The sequence below is a fragment of the Coloeus monedula genome, assembly GCF_965178545.1.
Source record: "Coloeus monedula genome assembly, chromosome: Z".
NCBI classification, from domain to species: Eukaryota; Metazoa; Chordata; class Aves; order Passeriformes; family Corvidae; genus Coloeus; species Coloeus monedula.
The window spans coordinates 570586-594136 of record NC_138822.1 but is presented as its reverse complement, the minus strand read 5'-3'; the positions used below and the strand labels follow the sequence as shown (position 1 = coordinate 594136).

Below are 23551 nucleotides of genomic sequence, written 5' to 3'. Positions count from 1 at the left end.
TAGGCTATCAACTCAGTGCTGTTAAGTTTAGGTGCTGTTAAAATCTTTAGACCTAAAGCTTTGGTCGAGTCTGAGGCTATGTTTTGCAGGGAGGTATGCTCTGAACCCTGTAACTCAGCGAGAGGGTCTCCCTTATTCCTTTCTATGCTTACCCTTTCCCATTCTTACTCTTCTTCCTGTCCTCAGCCTCCACATATATCACTTTTGGTTGATTTTAATTTTAGATTGATTGATTCTAGATTTTGGTCTGTGTGCTTTAACTGTGTGGTAAGTAGTAAAATGAACCATGCCAATGAACTTTGTTGCACTTTCACTTTTATATGAAACCTGATTTGATGATACCTCTGCCAGTGATTCTTTGAGAAACCTAAGACACTCATTTGTGACAAACATTTTTCGTCAATTGAAATTAATATTAGAATTTTGTGACCATGGAACTTTCTCCTGGTACATATCCAGGTAGCCCAACTGTCAGTGAAGTAGAGGCGAGGGATATCAAGAGGTGCAATAAACAAATATGTCATGTGCATATGCAAACATCTTTTGTGTTTTAGAATAAAATTTGTGCTCCATGGATGTGTTCCCTGCTCTGGTTTTCCACTCTCCTTCACTTTTAACAGGAACTTCTTGATACCAATAGTTGTTTTTCTATCCAACCAAGAGTATCCATGGTGATGTTTATAAGAAAAAAATCTAATTATCTTCATAAAAGTGTTCTTCCAAGAGCTGGTTTGATACACCTTTTTTTTGTTGGTCAATGATTCATGTTGGCTATCAAGCACAACAGCACAATGCAGGCAGGGATGGAAGGAGGAATAAGAAAGCAGACATTTAGAGCTGCAAGAACTACAGAAGTGGTACTGTTTCAGCAGCAGGAGTGCTGGTATATACACAAGTGTGCACTGCCTCTCCATCTCATAGAATTAACCCAACAACAGGACTGTGAAGAGCAGTAAACTCCTGAAGAGTTGGTGCTCAGTACCCACAATGTTCTGAGGCTGCATGACAAAGACAGTGTATTAAGAATGTAGATAAGGTGGAGAGGAAAAGATAACAAAGACAATTAGAATCTTACCACAGGCAAAAATAAACCCCAAAACATCTGCGGACATTCTCCCAACTTAGTTTTTGAAAGAGAAGGTTAAAAGAGTAACTGAGGAACCTGCCCTTGGAATGCTGTTTGTCTTAGTGGCTTATTCATACCATTTATCCAGCTCTTAGTCATGACGGCCTCTCATTGATCCTGACGCGCACTTTTAAAAAATAGCAAGGCACAAATCCCCTTCACAGTGCTCCTGGAACCTTCTCTTTCCTGTGATGCCTAAATCAGTCCTTTGCCGCTGGATGCTGTGCTGTGACTTGCTGCTCATTGTACCGACCGTGGTGGCTCGTTTGGCTGTCAGTTTACCCTCGCCTCCCCTGCTGGTTTGCTGCACTCACCTGTTGGCTTCTGCTGTGTGCTCAGTGTCAGTGAGGCAGCAGTGCCTTGCCAGGGGGTGAGGACAGGGTCTCACACGGCGCCAGCACCGCAGCCCCGCAGTGCACAGCGTTTGCGAGGAAGCCCAGTCGAGTTGCATTCCGAGGAAATATCCTTGGAGTCTCCAGAGGACCACCAGGAAGTCCTGTTGCTCACATATATGTCTGAGAATACTCTGTGAGCATCACCATAGGCACCAAGCAACTAGAGAAGACCACAGCACAGTGATTGGAAGAGTCAGGCTGGCTGCTCCAAGGGGAAGCCAAGCTTGGCCAACCCGAAGACCTCCTGCGATGACCTGAGTGGCCCAAGAGAAGGCCATGGATAATGCCCACCTGGATTTCAGTGGAGCCTTTGGCACTGTCTCCCAGAAGATCCCCACAGGACCTTTGTCAGAGGTGAAGAGGCTCAGGCAGCTGCTCCTGGTTAGGCTGGAAAAGAGAGTGCCCAGAAGGCGTCCCACTACTGTACACGAATACCTGAAAGGAGGGTGCAAACGAGACAAAGCCGGATCCTTCCCAGCACTCCGTGACATGGAAAGAGCCAACGCACACAAACTGAATTAAGGCTCTCCCTCTGAATCCCAGGAAACAGTTTTTCACTGTGAGGGTGACCAAGCACTGGCACAGGTTGCCCAGAGAGGTTGTGGAGTCTCTATCCTTGGAGACATAAAAGAAATGGTGGCAGGTGGCTTCTAGCTGTTCCCAGGTGACCAGGAGGCTTGGACCAGATGACTTCCAGAGATCCCCTCCAACCTCAACCAGTCTGTGTTTTTGTGAAGGCATCCTAAACTTGCATAGAAACCAGGAAGTTTCTTTGACCATGCTTTGAAATGTCACAGGATTTTAGCCTCTGAAATTAACTAGGAATTATTGCAAAGTCAAACTTGATCACACCTGAGGGAAGCATCTCCTTGGGCTCAGCTTCCTCTCATCCCCATTAAATCCTTGCCCTGGAAGCAGTGTGGTGGTGAGGAAGGCCTTCAGTGGGTTGTTTCTCCCGTTTGCTGCACCTACAGGAGATCACGAAGTACAGCCAGACACTGTACCAGCGCTGCTGCTGCCCGGAGCAGGGTGGCCGCACTCCGCTCCAGGGGAAACAGCTGGAGGTGCTGCGGGGTGGGGGCACGGGAGTGTGAGAGGGAACCGGGCTGGGGTCAGGAGGTGTGGGGGTGACGGGGTGTGTGGGGCTGTGAGGCTGTGGGAGGGTGTGAGGGGTGTGAGGGTACCTGGGGTGACAGGAGGGGTGGGTAAGAGCAGCGTGCTGTGGGATGTGAGGGGTATGTGGGGTGCGAAGGGTGCGAGGGGTGTGGGGGTGTGAGGGATCTGAGGGCTATCTGGGGTGTAAGGGGTGTGTGGGGTGTGAAGGATGTGTGGGGTGTGTGGGGTGTGAGGGGTATCCGGGGTGCGAGGGGTGTGGATTTGGACGGGAGTGTGAAGGGTAGCAGGTGTAGGCACCTGCGGGGTGTTGAGGGTGAGGGGGGCTGTGGGTCTGGATTTGGGGCTGAGGGGGAGCGGGTGTGGGGCATACGGGGGGCCCGAGGGCGTGAGGGGGCAGCGGGGCCCGCGAGGGGTGCGGGGGCCGTGAGGGGGTGGGCCCGGGGGTGGGGGATGCGAGGGGCAGCCACTGCGGCCGCCCCGGCCCAGCCCGCCCCGCCGGCCCAGCCCCGCCGAGGCCGAGGGCGGTCCCGGGGGCGGCGCTCGGTGTCCCGGTGTTCCCGAGTGTCCCGGTGTCGCTCGGCTCCCGGCGGCGGCGCCAGGAGCGGCGGCTCCGTCCCGTCCGCCCGGCGCGGGAGAGCAGAGGCGCGCAGGGAACGGCGCTGCCGCCTCGCCGCCGACAGCGCGCGGGTAAAGTATTTAAACTCATTTCACAGCTTTTATTTAGTATTCATGGTCTTTATAGTATTACTGTGCGTGCTGCCACTTCTCTGCCGAGAAGTTTCCAGTCCTTGCTTTTTCCCAGCTCCTCTCAGGGAGCTTTTTAGAGCCGTCAGATTGCAAGTTGTGGTGGAAACTTTGGGGTGGTGGTGGAGTAGTTTTGGCAGCGTTGGAATGGTAATTTTTTTAAATCAAAAGTAGCTCAAATGTGGTAAATTTCAACTAGGAAAACAAGTTTTTATTACCCTGACTGAATTTGCCAGGCTTAATGTGTATAAGAAGAATCATAAAAATACTTAAATGCTTATGCTCTTTTAGTGTGAAAGCATGTCTTTTCTGAGATGAGAATCAATGGCAATTTTACTGGAATGATTGTAGACTCTGTAAACACAACTGTGAGAGCTTGTTTAACTCTGAGGGTGCTGAGGCACTGAGGGCAGAAAATCTGGCTCTCACATTAAAAGGTGAGGAATACTTTGCAAGAACTCCTTCATTCATATCACATATTCATGACACTGTTGCCTGTGTTAATATGTTATAACATCAATGGGCTCTTTCCCCCTCAGTGTTGTGATTGCTTAGACTATTAGATTGAATACCAGGTTTTCATACTATAAGGTGCCTGGTGCTACATTGTCTCAGAGTACTTTCCAGGACAATATTACTTTTTGAAAATAAAACTAAGCACTTTCTAGACAGAAAAAGCCATGCAGGAATATTATTTGTACAAGAATAAGAGGAATTTGTGGGTGATTTGACAGACTAGTCCATGATTCAGTGTCTCACACTGAGTTGCAGAGTTCCTCATTCCTCAAACTGCTTTAAAGATTGAAGCTGCTTTTAAAGTTTACCTTTACAAGTGAGAGGCAACTGTGTCAGTCCCAATACCTTAGGAACTCGTGGAGTACTTCTTACATAGCAGTTAATTACATTTAGGACTGTTTTATCATCTCAATCTGTTCTGCAATGAATTATCCAATAGATTACTGTTTTAGGGAATCTGCTTGACCTGTGGTCCTTCACTTCCAAATAGCCAGCTGGGGAGTTTTTGGAGCAGGCTGTACCCAGGCCAGGTGTGATATAGTTAACAGATTCTCCAGATGAAGTTGTGGCTATCCTCCAGCACTGCGAGTGTGTTCTGCTTTATATTGTTCCAGCTGTGAGTCTGTAACACTTTATTGTGATTGTACAATGTCTGATTCTGCAGTACTTGTGGGGGTTTGCTCCCCATTTCATGTACCTTCTCTTCACTTTTCTCTGCACAGAAACATCTCAGGCTTTCTCCAGGCAGGTTCATACCTGCCAACACCATTTACTCCTAACTTCAAACTTCAACTTCTGTCTTAGGACAGCCTTCCACCCCCATCAGATCAGCAGTCCTGGTGAAGTCGACAGAAACAGCAACTTTAGGCAACAGGAGGGGTTAGATGAGATGTCAGAAAAACAGCCTCACCTTTAGCCCTGACCTGCTGCACGACTTCAGGTAGCATTATTCTCTTTCCATGCCTGTTTAATATTTAATGTCCTTTTGGCCACAAAAGGTATTTCTACAGATGAAAATGCTGATGTAGTAAGAGCTATATGCCATCGCTTAAGTAAAGTGAGCCGTTAAGTATCAGAAGAGCTTTAGATAAATAGGAAGAAATGTAAAATCACCAATAACTTCGAGGTAGGTCAAAACCAAAGGAGAACACAATCAAAATTCCAGCACGTGTGTTATCTACCAGATACCTCTCTGCAGTTTCCTTCTGGAAACCTAAACGCACAAACTGATGGGATACTTTTATAAAAGACTTTACAATAATCTTGAATACATTAAGAGTCAAAAGTACACATAAAAATCATAATAATAATTTGCACTTCAATGAAAGCTGAGATAGACAGTACTGAATCCTGTACTTTCAGTATGATGGAGTGAATCCTTAAAGTAATTTCGATGCAATTACCTTTTAAAAATATTTTATCAAGACAGAGGGGGAAAAAAAAAACAAGCCCCAGTTAAAGTCAGATTTCCTCCGCAGATTTCCAGGGAGGAAATCTGACTTTTTTTTTTTTTTTTTTTTTTTTTTTTTTTTTTTTTTTTTTTGGCTTGTTGGACTTTTGGAACAAACTGTATTGAGATCATCCTTTGATTTTGGCATTCAATGTAAAACAGAATGAAATTACTGCTTCTCAGTTAATCACCAGAACATTAGTAGTGTTTTCAGTGATGAACAAAAATGATTAATTAATTTCCTTTACAGCTAAACTAGCTAAACATTTTTATTTCTCTAGAAATAGACTGTAAATAAATGAATGTAATAATCTAATCCATACCTAATCTTCTATTGAAATTAAATTGCTCTGCCAATTATTAAATACTGGGGTTTTTTCTCTAAAGGTTTTCCCTACACACAGGTAAGCAAGCACATACACAACATAAAAGTTTTAGTTGCATGTCTGCAGGTATACATTTATATAAGACCTTTTGTTATTTATGCCACATTAAGCTTTTTTGTGTGAAACATCCTGATTCTCTCTGATGCGGTCAAATGTTTCTTTTGTTGTAGAGCTGATACTGTCTGCGCAGGCAGAGGACTGTGTACAGGACAGTCAAAAAGTAAGGAGGTGATGGTCATGCTTTAATCTTCTATAAATGTTATAACTGTACTGAAGTGGGTTTTTTTTTTAAGTTTTTAATGCCTTTCTTGTAAGCCTAAAGGGTGGGGAAACCTTTCTTCCTTTCTTCCCTTCATACTTTTTTCACAAAACCCAGGGCTGTTTACAGGAGCAATTAGCACAGTTAAACCCTCTCTTTGTTTTTCTATTTCCTTCTATTTCTCTGGGGGACCCCTTTGGTTTGTCCGGCAGCCAGGTGTGGTTGCAGCCCCTAGGAAGGTGCAGGTGAGCAGAGCAGGATGATGGATGCGGTGGACGTGCCGCCCGAGGGCTACTCCCTGATCAAAGCCGTGTACCAGCGGCGCCTGCGCCTCACCAGGCTGCTGATTGACGGCGGGGCCTATGTCAATGAGAGCAACAGCAGGGGTGAGACCCCTCTCATGATTGCTTGTATGACCAAACACGCGGACTTACAGAGTGCTAGCAAGGCAAAGATGGTGAAATACCTGCTGGACAACAAGGCTGACCCGAACATACAGGACAAATCTGGGAAGACAGCCTTGATGCACGCTTGCATGGAAAAAGCAGGCCCTGAAGTGGTGTCTCTGCTGCTGATGAGCGGAGCTGACCCGAGCCTGCCAGACCACTCCAACTGCTCTGCTCTGGTGTACGCAATAAACGCTGCAGACAAGGACACCCTGGAAATTCTGCTTAAGGCCTGCAAGGCACGAGGGAAAGAAGTGATCATCATCACCACAGGCAAGTCTGCATCAGGGAGGCTGAAGACAAAGCAGTACCTGAACGTGCCTCCTCCAGACCTCGAGGAATGCGCTTCCCCAGCTGATTGCACCTCCCTGTCAGAAATAGAACCAAGCGAGGGTCCAGAAGACCCGTTCAGCTTTAAAGAGCTGTATGGTGGACACCCATATGATAACCCATCTGAAACAGTGCCACTAATGACCAAATCCAGCTCAACACCAGCACGGTTCAAGCTGACACAGGTGCTGCAGTGTGATCCGTGGCTAAAGTGCTGTCCAGCAGTGTTTCCACAGAGGAAAATTGCTTCTTCACAAGAACTTCGGGCTATCAGTCCCACAGAAGACCTCTCCTGTAAATTCAGTGCCTTTGACTTATCCAAGGGCATCACCACCAGTCACGAAAGTAGAGACAGGAAAGACACTGCTCATGTACTGAAAACCTCTGATCAAACCATGTCAAGGAAAGCATTACGCGATGCAATAAACTATCAGACTCCTTTTACTGAAGAGAAACATAACCCCAGTGAGATTCCCATGGGCATGGATGCCAGTTTGGGACAAATCAGCTTACTTTCAAACCTCGGCAGTATTATCAAGAAAGGAAGTGGAGAATCAAATTACAACATCTCCGGTTCTCAGCTAACTAACAGTCTCATTCCTGCTGCTGATACAAAAGACAGTAAGTCACCAAAAGGAAAGAAAGAAATTCTTTCTACATACCAGACTTTGTTACCAAGTCCGAGAAGAGTTCTGGAGAAGATGTCTCCTGTTTCTCCGAGAGGCAGAAATCAGGCTTCTCTAGAGGAACAGGGTTCAGGAGCCTTAGTGCTGGATCAGACAAGGCCAGGTTTTCTGCCACCACTGAATGTGAACCCTCGCCCCCCAGGTCCAGAGCTCACTGTCATAAACACAGTTTCTGGAACTATTTCTTATGGACAAACTCACTTAGTACCCCCAGGATCTGCTGTCCCTAGGGGGACCAAAGATACGAATCTGCTGCGGAGGAGGCCATATGAGCAGATTACAGTCTGAGCAGATTCAGCAATGACTGAATCTTTACCAGGAGAGCAAAGGGGATCTTTATGATATGTAAATATTCACTGCAGTCCTTGAATGTAATGGTAGGTACCACAAAATACAGCAGGTCTGTGATGTAAAGTGATGTCTGCCTCAGGATGAGTGGGATAGCTCAGAGACTGGATGAAAAGACATACTTACCTAACGAGGCTGCCTTCTGCAGACTAAGGAATGTTTATTTGCTGCTTTTGTAAAGTTTTCAAATTGCCTGTGACAGAATGAACCCACAATGGCCTTAGGCATTGCAGTTCTCATTGTAGGTTGTACATACTACCCCTCCTAGATTTCCCCAAACATACACCCTTTCTGCACGCAGAGAGGTGGTGCACATGGAATTGGGGAACCTGAAACATTGGACTGTGATGCTGGACACCAGACTGACTCTATCAGGTTGTATATATCCAGAGAACCCTGAGGCGTCAGCACGCAGTGGGGTGGGTGGCAGCAGGTGTACACAGGCAGTGTCTCCTGGCCTCAACAGCTTCACTGCAAGCGAGCAGACACTGCAGAGCTGATGACACGTTGCAGAGCTGTGCTGCCCACGGAATTCCAGCTAAGGGAGCGTGCTTCAGACGCCTGGCTGGCACTGGGAGCCAGTGGTGCACAGCACGGGCGCTCTCTAGCCCGGCACACGACGCCGGGCAGCGCTGTCGGGAGCCCAGCAGGGCGAGTGACGAGCCCTGGGTGTGCCACAAACCAGCGCTGCCCCCCCAGGCACTGCGGCCACCTCGGGCTGCCCCAGAGACAGCCCCAGAGACAGCCCCTGGGATCTGCTCCCTTCAGAAGAGGGAGGGTGGGGGAGGCAGAGCCTGGATCTCAGTCAGGGTCTGTTACTTTCTGCAGTTCTGCAGTCCCCCAGGAAGAGATCTCCATGTCAGGCTGGAGCAATCTGCCCCCAGTCACAGCCCTTTTCACCAGGGTACAGACGCTGGGACACACCGAGATGTTGTCCTCATGAGCAGGGGCACTTCACACACACATACACACATACACACATACACACACACACACAATTTTTTGGAGCAGAGAAGAGCTCTGTTCTCCTGGTCAGACAGACCTAAAGAAGATAACAACTTAAGGGAAGTTGAGGCACTGGCACAGTTTTCCCAGAGAAACTGTGGCTGCCACATCCCTGGGAGTGTCCCAGGTCAGGTTGGATGGGGCTTGGAGCCACCTGGTCTGGTGGAAGACATCCCTGCCCATAGCAGGGGGGTTGGAATGAGATCGGCTTTTATTTGAGATGGTTTCCAACCCAAACCATTCTGTGATTCTGTGAGTCTATCAAACTCACCTGGGAGATGGAAACCCACATTTTGCCTAATTTGAAACAGGACTGAGTTTCCCACAAGCGGAAAGGAGTCCTCTGCAGCCTCCAAGCTACTGCGTATTTTCAAGTATCTCTATCTTAAAATCTTTCTTTCCTTTCCATTAGTGTTTTGTGATTCCAAGTATCTCCCTTGTCTTTGTATGCACCTCATAGATCCTGGATTTCTGGTATTGCATTTAGCATTTTAGAGCTCATCTTCTAAATATTGAGAAAAAGTGTATGTGTTCTGTTTTGTTGTAATTTACAGAAATTAGTTGTATTGAAATAGTGTCTGTGTAACGTGAATTTCAGTATACTGACATTAGGTATTCCTTCCTGAAAATATTCAGTGGGCACAACCTGTCTTGTTGCAGCTTCAGTCAGGGTTCACCAAATCTGACATTGCCTAATATAAGCCTGTAATGTTATTTAGCTTTGCACTTAGTAGGAGACATTTAACGGGGATCTTAAGCATAAAGCAGTGTGAAGGGGATCTTAAACATATACCAATTTAAAGAAGATTGGAGACATAAACCAATTTGAAGGGGATCACAAACATACAAATATTTAATGGGGATCATCACAATAAAACAATTTAATGGGGATTCTAAACATTAAACCATTTAAAGGGGATTATAAACATATACTCCCTGTAAATAACCTTTTGGGAGTATTTGTTTCCATTCAGGTTCTGCCTTTTCCTTCAGGAGGTTTTCCTGGATCAGCCCCTGTGCACACCAGGTACAAACAAGGATTAGGTGGATATATTTTCATGGTACAGAAATCATGGGGAACAACATATGTCAGTATTAACTGAATACAAATTGGTCTCTACACACAATACACTTTCCAAATGGTTTCATGATATTATAAAAGGAAATGGCAAATTCTCATCTCTTCATCTCATAATGAAATTAAATATTTGAAGGGGAAAATAGATCTTTAAAAAAATATAAATTCTTTTGTAGAAGAAATTGACTATCATCAGGTGTTCTAACTGGTATCTTTGCTTAGGGTAAAAAGCCCAATTTATGCTGGTTTGATTTTTAAATTAATTATGTATATGGGACTATGGCTCCCTTAATTAAACCATAATTTTTCTACGAATGCTCAGACAATGAAGGGAAGTGGCAAGTGTCTTGAAAGGGGAAGTTTTTCAATAGTGTTACCAGTATTTTGTGATTGTGATGCAAAGTAGTGTGAAGTGTTACTATTATTGTTTGTGTTACTGTTACAAGTGATCTTCAAAGGAAAAAGCTTTGTTCTCTTGCCGTTGTAATGCTGAATAAATAAAAGTTATTTTTTCCCCCTCAGAGGGAACATGGAAATAATCACATGCTTTTATTCACTACTCAGGAAATGATGAGTCACTGCAAAAGGTACTCACTCAGAAGTGTTTCTCAGCCTGCCTCTGTACAAGAAAATGGGAACAGTTACTTCGATTTAATCCAATATAGCTAAATTTGTCCAAAGTATGGTGTGAGAGAGGCTCTTTCCACCTGCCGGAAGCTGCCCGTGGTTCCACTTGTGGAGCAGAGATGCACTTGTGTTATCTCTGAAGTCTTAATCCTTGACATTTCCCAGCCACCCCGACGTTCTTTTCAGCAAAGAACGGTCAGGCTGACCCGAGTCTCTGATGTTAAATCCCTCCCTTTCCGAGATACCCGGGTTAAAAACAAGACCGTCCAGGTGTCCTTCATGGCTCCTGGCACGGGAAGCACCACAGGCTGGAGCCTCCCTGGCTGATGTTCAGGGTTGTGGCTCCTCGTCCCTCTGCTCCCAGAGCGAAAGCAGAGGCAGCTCCTCTGCTGCAGCTCGCAGAGTGACCCCAGAGCCGCAGGCACGGCAGTGACACAGCGGCACCGGGCCGAGTGACATCCCCGCCGCCATCAGCCACAGCCACACACCACCCGTGACAGAAAGGACTTTAAACCTTCCTGGTTCATTTGGAGAGGTGAAAAACAATTTGGGGGTTTTTTTTGTTTTTATCCCTAGTCTTCATTTTCTCTGCAAAATGCTGTGAGACCATACAATGAAAGTAACTTCAAAACAACAGTGGTGGCTTCACAAAAAGCGGTGATTATAGAAGAACTCCCTTTATTTTGGTTTAAGAGGTTTAAGAACAGCAAGTCACTACACAAAAATGTCATAAACCAGCAGTTTTCAAGGTTGTGTTTAAGGTGCAATGTTCAGAATACAGTCTTCAAAGTATCTTTCCCTGCACATTTAATTTGGTTTTGCTTTTAAGGAGTAATTGCTTTGTTTTGATCTTTGTCTTTTACAATTGCACAGCACTTCCAAAAGAATATTGCCATAATTTGATGCAGCTACACAAAAATAGTAAACTGAATAGTCATTAAATTTCCTTTTTTTCCCCTCATGAATCCCAAGGAAGACCTTTATCTTTCTGCATCTGATATACACCACAACTACTTACTTTTCCAACTAAAACAAGGGACTTTATTAAATAAAGATTCTTACATTTTCACCCTAAAGTATTACTGGCACTGCAGTACCTTCAAGGAGATCAGGTTTCATAAGGAAACACCTTAAGAAAGCTCAAGGCGGTTTTCTCAGAGTCAAAGGGATAAAATTCCAATTGTCATCACTAATATTCCCACAGAAGACCCAGCTATTAATCCTCTTTGGAAGACAATAAGTCTTCTACTCCTGTACACAAGTTGACCTTTATTTAAAAAGCCCCCCACATTAGATATACATATAAATTTATGCAAAATTCCTGTTTCTCAGCAGCACCTGTTACCTGAGCCAGCTGTTTCCTGGACTGCTGACGCAGGCAGCTGCAGATCTCATGTTAATCCAGGGGTTTTGTCCCAAAATTTATGTCCAGCTATTTAAAAATGGTGCTGAAATCTTACGCTGAACACCAGAGATGATTTCTAGAAATGTACACAGAGCTATTGATTGCCAAGTTCCTGAAATCCAGACACAGAGGCACGCTGAGGAACTGCAGTAAATTCCCGTGTTTTTTTCCCCGAAAGCATCAGTAATTTTGAACACTTTCATGTGTGTTTCACAGATGGAGTGAGTTGCACCCGGCTTTCTCACAAAACAGTTGATTTTAAAGCACAAACCTGACCTGTACATACATTTTAAAAACACATTAATGGGAGCACCTTTTAAAAACACACCAAGTCTGCTTGGGCAGATCCCTGCTGAGGTTATGAACCTGTGCACGGGACTGCTTCTCTCTACAACAAGGAGAGAAAACACGACCAGGCAGTGGAACCAACAATGACAGAAGGATCACTGGAAAGTTCAAGGGAATCAAGTCAAGGGAATTAGGCCAAAAGACCTGTAAAAGCAGTAATTCAAGGGAATTCAAGGAAATTAAGCCAAAGCATCAGGATATTAAAAATCAACACGCAACTACCCCAAAAATACGTCAGTTCAAACTTCAGAAGATAATAGAGTCCAATACTTTGAATTTTACTGGAAGCAAACAGATATTCCTGCAACAAAACAATAAACAAACTGAAAAATAGGCAACTGGGAGCATCACAGTACCACAAAAAATTGAAAACAAAACTGGTTTTCAATTACAATTTCAAGAAAATAAATATTTTGTGCTAGAAAAAGGTCTCTAATTAATACAAGGTTATGGATCAATAAATCTGTCTTTAAACAATTGTCCAAACACTTCCTCTTACTAGAATGCCTCTTATTACATTAGTACCTTTACCCTTACTAAGAGAAATAGTCTGAAAGTTGAAAGACATTTTTAATCAAGAAATTTCAGAGGAACACTGGAATCTGTGGAAAATCCCCCGTCTTGGATACAATGTAGGGTACAATTCATGTACTCCAAGGCTTTCCTTAACCCTTCTAAAACAAACCAATCCAAATACTTTTAATTCCCAACACTCTAATTTCTGTATTTTTTCCTTAAAGGAAAGGATGGGGCCATGTAAACCACCAAGTTATTAAATGAGTTATAAAGACCCTGAGCATAATTTCATATTTAATTTGAAGGTATGAATTGAAAAAAATACTCAGTTTGTTCATTTTTATTTCAGTCAGCAGGTTAAAAAATGCATCCCACTTTGCATGAACGCTGAAGATGGAGAAGGGCAGAACACCAGATGGAGAGCCATGTCTGAAAAATGTGTCCTTGGGGGCATTTTCTTTGATTGCAGAGCACATTTAAACAACAGAAACCTTGGCAAATATCTAGTGCTCTGCTCCCACCAGGATGCTTCCCTGTCACGGCAGGACACAATGACAACTCTCTTCTTTACCCTGTTATCTATTTACTAAGATCCTTCAAATTTACAGAAAAATACAAGGCTTGAAACTGCAGTAAATTACAAATGTTCGTGTAGTAGAAGTGACAGAACTCTGAAAGAAGGTAAAAGAAAAAATACTAAAATAAAAGACAGCTACAGCTGGAAAAACACAGACCTGCTGCCCCCATCAGAACAAATACCTGACTTCATCTCTCCTTCACTGTCTCACTGCCAGCCCCACAGTAACACGCTGTATTTTAGGAAAGCATTTGAATAAACGCAGAGAAACAAAATCAAATTAATTTATTGATGTGCAAGTCAGACTAGACTGACAAAAACAACTTCACAGGGGACTAGCAAAGACCCATAGGTAAAAATTACATAGAGAATTCATATACATACAGGTTAATCCATACAGAATAATCAAATTCACCACAGGCACATCCTGGTAATCCAGATGATGTCTTCTTTTAATTTTAGCTGATTATCCCTGTTTACTGACAGGCACAGATATTGCTCAGATATACTTCTTCCTTAAAAACATTTCTGGCAATTGCTGATGTTTTTTTACTTAATAGTTTAATGAGTTTTAACAAATTCCAGTACTTCAGGTGGGAACTGGACAGTGGGAAGATTTCTAAATAACAGAAAAATGTGGTCCCAAAAAGGCCTTACCACTGAGAGATGAAATCCTGTAAATCAATGAATGCAACTGCCTGCAACAAACCATAAATAAAAAATACATAATTTCTCCAAACTCAGTACAGAAATAACAGAGCCAAACCTGACCCTTTCGTGGTACTGCCACTCACTTGGCCTGCTGCTGCAAATTAAATCAAGTACTCTGTTTAGCTATCCCAAGTATAAACAGGTAGTTTCCTTCCTAATGTGGAAAAATATTTCCTAATTGTAGCCAAGCACATCTTAGCAGATGACCAAAATGAGAAAAGCTCTACCCCTCAAAAACATAAAACAATTATTGGATAAATCTCTATAAGGGGTTGTAGGTAACAACAAGGAGTCTTGAATTTCAATGTGAAATCACCATATTTCAAGATTTAGGATTAAGAAACGTAACTACCTTTTCTATCACAGCTGTAGCAATGCCATGTAAGAACCAAACATTTATCCAATTTACTGTAGCAGTAACAGCCTGTAAAATGTTCTGTACAATATCTGAGGTAACAAAATTTTCACAAGAACCATGTGAGAGGAATGGGAAAAGGAGTACAAGACGTTGACAGAGTAATGCTTCTCAGAGCATCAGCTTTTATTCAGAAGCTAAAGTGTCTTCTCTGAACCTTTGGTTTTTCCGGTATCGTTTGTGGTGTTTGGCAGAAGCCAATCCCACAGAGACGGTGTCTCAGTCTGCGTGAATTCTGGGGAACTGCAGCAGCCAAAGAGGCAATAAATGGTTTAAATTAACCAGGTCAGGCTCTTCCTGCAGGTGGTTAGCAGGGTTCTAGCTTTTGTCAGGGGAAATTTCCACTTTTGGAAATTTCTGAGAAAATTCTGAGAGCTGCAGGGACGCACAGGCCCCGACAGAGCAGAGCAGAGCCGTGGTCACTGAGGGAGCCCCGTGTGCTGCAGCGGCCCCACGGGCACCCACGCCCTCAGAGCCACGGGCAATGACCCCTGCCAGCCCTGGAACTGCCCCGGGGACCAGCACTGCCACTGCGGCCACCAGCTCTGCTGCCACACAGGGCCCAGCCCTCGGCACCATCCAGGGCTGTTCCCCAGCCCGAGGCCGTGGCCTGGCTCCGACACTGCCCAGGCACAGAGACCACGGGCCCGGGACCACGGACACAGTGACCACAGACACGGTGACCACAGGCCAGGGACCGCGGGGCAGAGCAGCTGAGCAGTGCCAGTGCAGTACAAACAGCCATTGTCCCCTCCTGGAGTGTGTGGTGCCCATGCAGTGAGCAGGGAACAATGGGGAAGGCACTACACTTCTATTTGAGAAGCCTCTCTATGCAGTGCCGAACAAAAACTCCTCCAATAACCACAGGTGTGCTCAATACAGTCCTTCTGGCAAGGAAAATGCATTTCTCTGAACAAGAAATCCTCACATTTAAAGGGGTTTACAATAGAAAGCATTATAAGGTCAGGCACTGCCTGCTTTGCATTTACCATTCTATTCCAATGGCTTTTTTGAATTCAGAATTTTGTGGCTCAAAAATGTCGTAATAAACCCTACTTTTATCAAAGTTTTCTCGGATGAAAAGCAAGTCTTCTACAGAATACACATCTTCCTTTCCTGTCCAAACAGTGAGGCTGTATCTATGTCCATAAAAAAAGGGGAGAAAAAAACAAAACAAAGAGAAAAAGAGAATGTTAAGATAAAGCATGTAAACCAGAAAGACATTGCACTAGTAAGTTCCTACTTACTTAATTCAGGATTACAGCATCTTAATTTTAGAAACATAATTAAATACAAACAACTGCACCCCCCCAAAGAATTTCTGCAAGTTATCTGTGATTGTCCTGCCAAACCTCGGGATGAGTTAAATAAAAAACCTCAGGTAAATATGCAGCAAAGAAATTCAGCAGACTGAGCATTTAAGGTTTGATAAAGTAATCAATAGTCACAAGCTGAGCCTCAAAACAGGAAATATGATGCAATCCCAGACGCAGGTGATTGCTGTGCTCTGTGCTCTGTCACGTCAGTGATGTGTAGAGATGCCACCTAACCCAATTCTCATTAATTGCACAGAACTCCTCAAAAAACACTGAAATCCCCCAAAGCATTATTCAGTTAAAGGCATTACCCTCCACATCCTTCACATGACATACATTTAGTTCTTCACCTTTGTTTAATAAAACTAGTAATTTTAAAAATGGGTAAATCAGAATTCAGTTGTATGTGAGCAAAACTGGCTCAGGAATTTCTGTCTTCTAATCATGCCACTAAAAACCCCCAAGTTTTATGCTGAGGTAAAAGAGAAAATCCTAATATTTCAGTGGGAATAATGTTTGTATCCAATGAGGATATATTTGAGACTGGCACACTTCATAAGACATATTCTTTATGCAAAAATATTTTTAACCTAATTTCCCAGTTTAAAATGCTTAATTCTAATTTCTGTCTTGAGTCTTCACCACAAACAAGAAAATCAGCATTTTATTTGTCCACCCTGTTGTTTCTAAATAATTAGAAACTTTTCAGAGACTCTCTGAAGTTTTCTGTCTTGGGCTTTGACCTTGGTTGGAACAACTTTATTAAATTTTCAGTAGGCAGAGCAAGTGAAAAAGATGAGTAAATGGCAGTATGTGGGAAGCTGAATTTATTCTCAGTCTATTACATGCGAATAACTTCTATAATGAAACAGTTATGGGTTTATAAGAAAAATCTTTAAAGGAAAATGTAAGTTCGTTTATGAAAACCACTGAATGAATACATTTCAAGTGCCTCAACAAAATTAATTAGCTTGGAGGGAAACACCTGACTGCCCATCTAAAAATCATCTCTAATATTTTTCAGGTGACATTGTTACAAAAAATATAAATAGCGAATCCAATACGAAGTCTTTAGATTGGATGAATTCCCAACTGCAACATCAAACTATGTAGTCTATTTAACTATATTCATCTCAGGAAATGTTTGCAGCAGAACCGGATTACACACCTACGCACCATTTGAAAGTCCTTACTGGAGGTAATGAAAAAGGAGCCTCTGGAATTTAACTATTTTAAAGAAATTAATAGCGACCTTCTGTCAGAGGAATCGCTGTGAGATCTGAGGGAAATAAAGAACCGCGAGCAAAAGCATTTCCAGGGCCACCGGGATGAGCAGGGGCACATGAACGTGCTGTGCTTGATACACGCAGACACGAGCTGGTCAGGACAGGTGAGGGCTGGCACTGACCTGTGGGACTGCTGCATCAGCCACTGGAGCTGCGGGATGGAGCTGGGCACCAGCGCGGCCCTGACCGCGAACGTCACGGGCTGGGACAGCGGCTGGCACAGCCGGGACATCTCCTGCACCATGGGCCACGCGTAGCCTGGGGACAGAACCGGCGCTCAGAGCCCGCAGCGCCCGCTCAGCGCGGGGCCGAGAGACACAGAACGGCCCGGTGACCACAGAGCCCTGCAGGGACAGAACCGGCCCGGTGATCACACAGCCCTGCAGGGACACCGCCGGCGGTGCGGGACAGAACCGGCCCGCAGGGACAAGCAGTAAAGGCAGCATCGGCATGGGAAACAAACCTACGATGAGAACCTTTATTTCCCACACGTTACATAAATAGTTACTTAATTTACATACAGCTACGGAATGTGACATTTTTAATGTATCTTTGCCCTTTCTCTAAAAGACTCTACGCCACTGACTTCAATGTGGCGTAGTTTTAAATTGTCAGGGACCATTTAAAAATAAAAACAGAAGAAAGAAGAAAAAATTAGGAAAAAAACCCAATCCACTAGGAATGCGGTTATACACAAATGAAACACACACAGACAAAAACATTCTGTGCCTAAGAATGCTAAAATCAAGCAATCTAAAATAGTGAAAGGAACTTTGCTGAGATTTTTACAGGGACTGGAACTATTTCAAATTATATTTAATTGCTCTTTTGTTTCTACGGGCTATGAAAATCCTAGTACAACGGTTAATAACTTTTTTCTCAATTACTCATATGTAATGTGGTGACTGGAAAGACTAAAAAAGCACTAAATATTAAAAAAAAGTTTTGTTGGGCAAGCAGCAACTTCTAGTTGCAATCACCCAAATGACACGGTTTTCTTTCTTAACTCTTACAGTAGAACCTTAATTAGTATTTCCATAAAGTGAAATTTAAAATGGAGATGAAATTAACTTAATTTTCAAAGGTTACTCAGTATTTCTAATGCATTTCCCAGGAATTGTCTCCTGCACTGAAAATACCTGGGAGAAAGCACTAAACAGTTTAATACAATTGCAGTGTATCATACAAAAAAATACTAAATCTTGTTAATGAATAATTAGGAATGGGAACGGTGTATAATCCTGCCATGGTGGCTCCAGACATTTGGAGGGGACTCAGCTACTTATAGTGGGAATTGCAAGAGGAAGCCTGTGAAAAAAGCTCTAAAACAATGAAAATTTGAAGGTTCACTGCAAAAATTCAAGTATCCAGGAGAAATGGAATATTAGGGATTATGCTGACCCACAATTCGATTTTAGTGGTCAGAAAAAGCAGAGCTAAAGTTTCAAATTTTCGGCTGCTCTGTTTTTCCTCAGGACACATGCCAGGATTCCGATCACCAAACCAATGCTCCCAGGATTCAGGGACAGCCCTCCTGCGAGCAGAGGCGAAGGAGTTTGTCCCTCAGAAGCCCTCAGCAAGTGAGAAGGAACAGTTAAAAGTACAAACCAGCTCACTTTAACAGCAAAGAGATGGGGTTTTCCCCCAGCTGTGCCGCCCCTCCAGCACTGCCCGAGCTGCGGTCCGGCCCTGCCAAACCCCTGAGCGCAGGAGAGGCTCCCACAGCCACCGCCCTCCGGCCCGGGGCACGGCGCGGGGCCGGGGCCAGCCGGAGACGGGCCCGGGGCCAGCCGGAGACGGGCCCGAGCCCTGCCCTTACCTTGCCCTCGGTGGCAGCCCGTGGTCCAGCCCAGGGACAGGGTGGCGGCGGGGCACGACGAGGCGACAGCGGCCAGGAAGGCGCGGGCGTCCAGCGGCGGGCGGCCCCCGCGGGGCCCGGGCAGCACGTCCCCGTTCAGCCACACGGGCCGCTCCAGCGCCCGCCGCAGCCGCGACAGCAGCTCCAGCGACGGTCCCACGGCGCCCAGGCTGTGCCGGGACACGGGCGGCGTCAGGGCACGGAGTGCCACCGCAGGGCCACCGCAGGGCCCGGGGACCGCCGCCCCTGCGGGAGTCAAACCGCCCAGCCCCTGCCCCCAGCACTGCCAGGCCTCCCCTCACGGCCCCGGCCTTGTCAGCTCTGCATCGCAGGCCTCAGAAGGGTTTTAACAAAGGAAGCCACTGCAGTCTCTAACACTGCTGCTTCATCAGACCCGAAAGCCACAAATGCTGTAAGTTCGGTCCAAAGAGTGAGAGTCATCTCTCGTCACCTTAACCACGCTCAAGGTGGCAAAGACTTTAGCACTATTTCAGATCCAGACTCAAAGTTACCTCCACATCTGTGCAAGATGATGCACCTGTACTAGGAGAATAAAAAGCTCAACACGGACCAATTTCAGGCAACTGAAAGAGTGAAAAGGCACCCACTTGAACATTTAGCACCTGGTCGTGGCTTTTCCCCCAGTTCAAAAGTGTGGCAGCACAGAGAAGCCTACCTGTCCAATGTTCATCTGACAACTAATTATTAAATGGTTAAAAATCACTTAGGCAACCAGTGCAGACACCTTGTGAGCATTTAACAAAATCTACAGTCACATATTCCTACTGTCCTGTCAAGCCAAAAGTAAAAGCACAACTAGCTTTTTTCTAACTCTATCCTACCAAAATATTCGAAGTACTGTGGAAGGAAAGGAGATGTGGAACAATTGGAAAAAGAAATTTACACCAAGGAAATCTTTCTGCCACTGCACATTAATTAACACACCATGTAACACTGAGGAATTTAAAATCAGTAGGGTCCGATTTTTGAAATTAGGTTAGCTCTAAAACCAGCAACTGTCCCCTGAGCTGTTTGTCTTGTTTCCTCTGTAAAGTCACTTTGTATATTTTGTCTTTTGTGCTGTTGGGAAAGCTGCACAGAGGCAGGAATTCCACTCACTCGGGATGAGCTCAAGTTCTCTAGGAGAAAAGCCAGTGGTGGCTTGAGCTAACATGTGGGCTTCAGCACTTCTCACACTGTCTGGGGCCAGAACAGTTCAGATCCTCACATACGAAAGGGACTGCCAGGGCGAGCGGAATGCCTTCCTTTGTACTGCAAAGTATAAGGTAATGTAGTGAGAAAAAAAGCCCAAACCGAAATGGCAACATAGACAAAAAAAAAAAAAAAAAAAGAAAAAGAAAAAACCAAAGCCAATCACCAATCAACAAGAACAAAAAAACCCAACCCCAAAAAAACTCAGACCCCAGAGAGCACTGGTTTTGTTGTAGAGCATTTAGAAAATTCAGACTTACTGCTGACTTCATGTGAAATGACTTTGGCATTTCTGAAGTGGGACACTGAAGACCTTTTGCAGAATACATTAATTTCAGTAGCCAAAGCCAGCAGGAAATGTAATTACGTGGTCAATCAAGCTGATAGATATAGAAAGTAGATTTTTCAAGTACTATTGGAAAAATCTTCAAAACTTCAGCAATGGCATCCAAATAAATACTATCCAAAGGAACATCAAATTCTCTTAACAGTTATTTGACTCTGTCTGCACTGTGTGGTGTATTTTTAAATGCTTTTATAGAATCAGGCCTTTATAATGCAATGTACCTTTAAAAGCTTTTTTAAATCACTGCACTTGGCTCTAAACTCCTTGGGGAAAAACGAAAGGTAGGCGGCTTAGAATTAATTTAAACAATAATTAAAATGGAGGAAAATCCCTACCAAAACTCACAAGAAATAAGCCCAAACAAATGCCTACTGCTCTTTTTTCCCTTCTCTGCCCAGAAAGACACACACAGATCCTGTAACAATAAACGGATTTAGCCTGCCCACGTTTTGCACTTTCATGAACTTTTGCATGAAAATCGTGACTGTGTTACACAGAACCACAAGCATAAATCATATTTTACAACTATCTTGAGGGGTTTTTTGCATTTCTATAGAGTACTTAAGCGCGATGAAGCTCTTTGTAATTTGCTGCCAAAACACACTTAGCACATGGAAACTCAGACAAAGCCAGAGTGAGGAGCTGAAGGGGTGCATGTCTGGAAATCACAGCTCATCTCGAACTCTTTAAAGGCAATCTCGTGGGGTTTTCAGGTGTATTTTCCATTGAGACAATGAAACAGCTAATGGTTCAAACTGTGAATGAACCTCTGAACATTTAGTTAATGAGTTAGGCCAGAGAAAGGGGCCTTCCAGAGAGGCACCACCATTTCACCTTCCCATGGGAAAGTTCTGCTCACGGCACCCAATTCACTGCATAAGAAATCATTATCTGTAGTTCAAAACACTTTTTAAGGTTTTGTTCTTGCCATGCTTTGAGTATTACGGACCATGTTTGCCTATGGATTATGCCCTGAATACATCATGCTAAACTGCACAAGGAGCTGTTTGGTTGACGATCACCTGTAGAATTGTAACTGGTAAGAATGCAAAGAACATAATCTTTTTGTTGAGATACCTCTTAAAATCCAGCTTGATGCCTTTATTGGTGCTGACCATCTCTGCCAGCCACTCCTGCAGGGTGATGTCACTGTCAGTGTCTGGGGGGTGAGCCAGGATGGGGTCCCCGCTCCCTCCCCGCAGGAGAACATCGGCCTCGACCATGTGCACATCGCCTGGGGATTGAGAAATTAAACCGAGAAATTAAACCTCAGCTTTCGGTGCTTCAGGGCAACAATTACCCAGCAGGTCTGTCTGCACCACCCCGTGCACTCTTACTTCAGACAGGAACTGCTGTGACACAAGAGGCAATTTTGGGGGGTTTCTGGTCACTAAACTCTTTGCAAACCTACAAGCATGTGAAAATTGATCTTTGAGGATACATTTGGCCAAGCAACCACGTGGCGTCTTTTCTTCAGGGGAACAGAAAAACGGACACCCAACATGTGAATGCACTCTTGTTAAATTTCAGGTCTTTTCCTCTCTAAACAGGGTTCCTGACAGAGGAAAGATGAGCACAGGATTTAACACTGGCAGAGACAGAGCATTCCCCTTGACTCATTGTCAAAACTGACTAGGAAAATGTTAGCTATCACACAACACAGGCGAAGACGGGTCTTAGGAGTGGCTCCAGCTCTTGAAAACAGCTTCATATCGTGAATCTGGGCAGTGCTATCAGCTTTGCAGAGAATCCAATACACACAGACTGAAATACGAAGAAAAGAGCTAGTGATAGTATTCAAGATAAAGCATATTATATATAAATTTACACAAATATGTATTTGTCAAATATTCACAAAAATTTACATAACATTCACTGCCGCCCAGGCTGGTGCACCAGGGACCTTGTGGCTCTGCACAAGTCCCTGACAGGAGGGGACACCCGGGGGTCGGGCTCTGCTCGCAGGGAACAGGGACAGGAGGAGAGGGAACGGCCTCAGGCTGGGCCAGGGCAGGCTCAGGGTGGATATTGGGGAAATTCCTTCACAGAAAGGGCTCTCCAGCCCTGGCACAGCTGCCCAGGGCTCTGATGGAGGCCCCATCCCTGGAGGGATTTAAAAGCCATGGGGATCCTGGCGGAGGGAGGGGAAAGGGAAGGGGAAGAGGAAGGGGAAGGGGCCTGTGCCACACTCACTTCGCGCGGCCTCCGCCGCCCGGGCCCTGCTGTTGGCGGCGTGGAACCAGCGCACGGCGGCCCCGTCTCTCGCCCCGATGTGCCCGGTGCGCAGGAAGTGATCCACGGGCCACTCGCTCCAGGCGCCTGCGGAGACACGGCGGGGACCCCTCAGCGCGGCCCCCTCAGCGCGGCCCTCCCGCCACGGAGCCCCGGCGGAGCGCCGGCAGAGCCCCGGCCCGGCCCCGGCGGAACCCCCGTGGATCCCCGGCCCGGCCCGGCCGAGCCGCACCGCTCACCCCGCGCCCCGCTCGCCATGGCCCGGCCGGGTCGGGCCCGCCCCGCCGGGGGCTGGGCCGCGCCGCCGCCGCACCGGGCGGGGCCGGGCCGGGCCGCGATGGGGAATAAATCAAAATTATCCCAAGTAGGGATGATCTACCTCTGTGTCCTTTGAAGCATTGTCAGCAAGGACTGACCTGGTCCGTGGGACAGGCAGTGGCTGCACCCCGCAGTCACGGACAGCCCGGACTCCGAACGGTGTAGGGCACGATGGAGTCAAGATGAGAGCACACAGTCTTAAGCTGGTCCAGGGCAGAGTTAGGTTGGACATCAGGAGCAATTTCCCCATGGAAAGGGTGCTCAGGCCTTGGCAGGAGCTGCCCAGGGAGGTTTGGAGTGCCCATCCCTGGAGGTGTCCAAGGAAGGGCTGGAGGTGGCACTCAGTGCCCTGGGCTGGGGACAGGGTGGTGGGGATCAGGCACAGCTGGGACGCGATGGGCTGGGAAGAATTTTCCAACTTGATCATTTCTGTCATTCTGTGTGAAATCAGGATGTTGGTATACATCCATGCATGCATTGCAAACTTGTCAAAATACGC

At 45.5% G+C, this 23551-nt stretch overlaps 2 protein-coding genes across 2 annotated transcripts; one reads left to right on the top strand and one right to left on the bottom strand.

Moving 5' to 3' along the window:
• Nucleotides 1-6251: 6251 nt before the first annotated feature.
• On the top strand, nt 6252-7742 carry ANKRD34B (ankyrin repeat domain 34B; the record flags this gene model as incomplete). The annotated part of the gene is made up of 1 exon (XM_082301449.1): nt 6252-7742. One exon carries the CDS (start codon nt 6252-6254, stop codon nt 7740-7742), a length of 1491 nt encoding a protein of 496 aa, XP_082157575.1.
• A 7343-nt stretch (nt 7743-15085) lies between these two features.
• FAM151B (family with sequence similarity 151 member B) lies at nt 15086-22992 on the bottom strand (the record flags this gene model as incomplete). Its single annotated transcript, XM_082301223.1, has 6 exons — nt 15086-15623; nt 17209-17344; nt 18906-19114; nt 21580-21736; nt 22696-22821; nt 22974-22992. 6 exons carry the CDS (start codon nt 22990-22992, stop codon nt 15470-15472), a joined length of 801 nt encoding a protein of 266 aa, XP_082157349.1. The 3' UTR covers nt 15086-15469.
• Nucleotides 22993-23551: the final 559 nt, after the last annotated feature.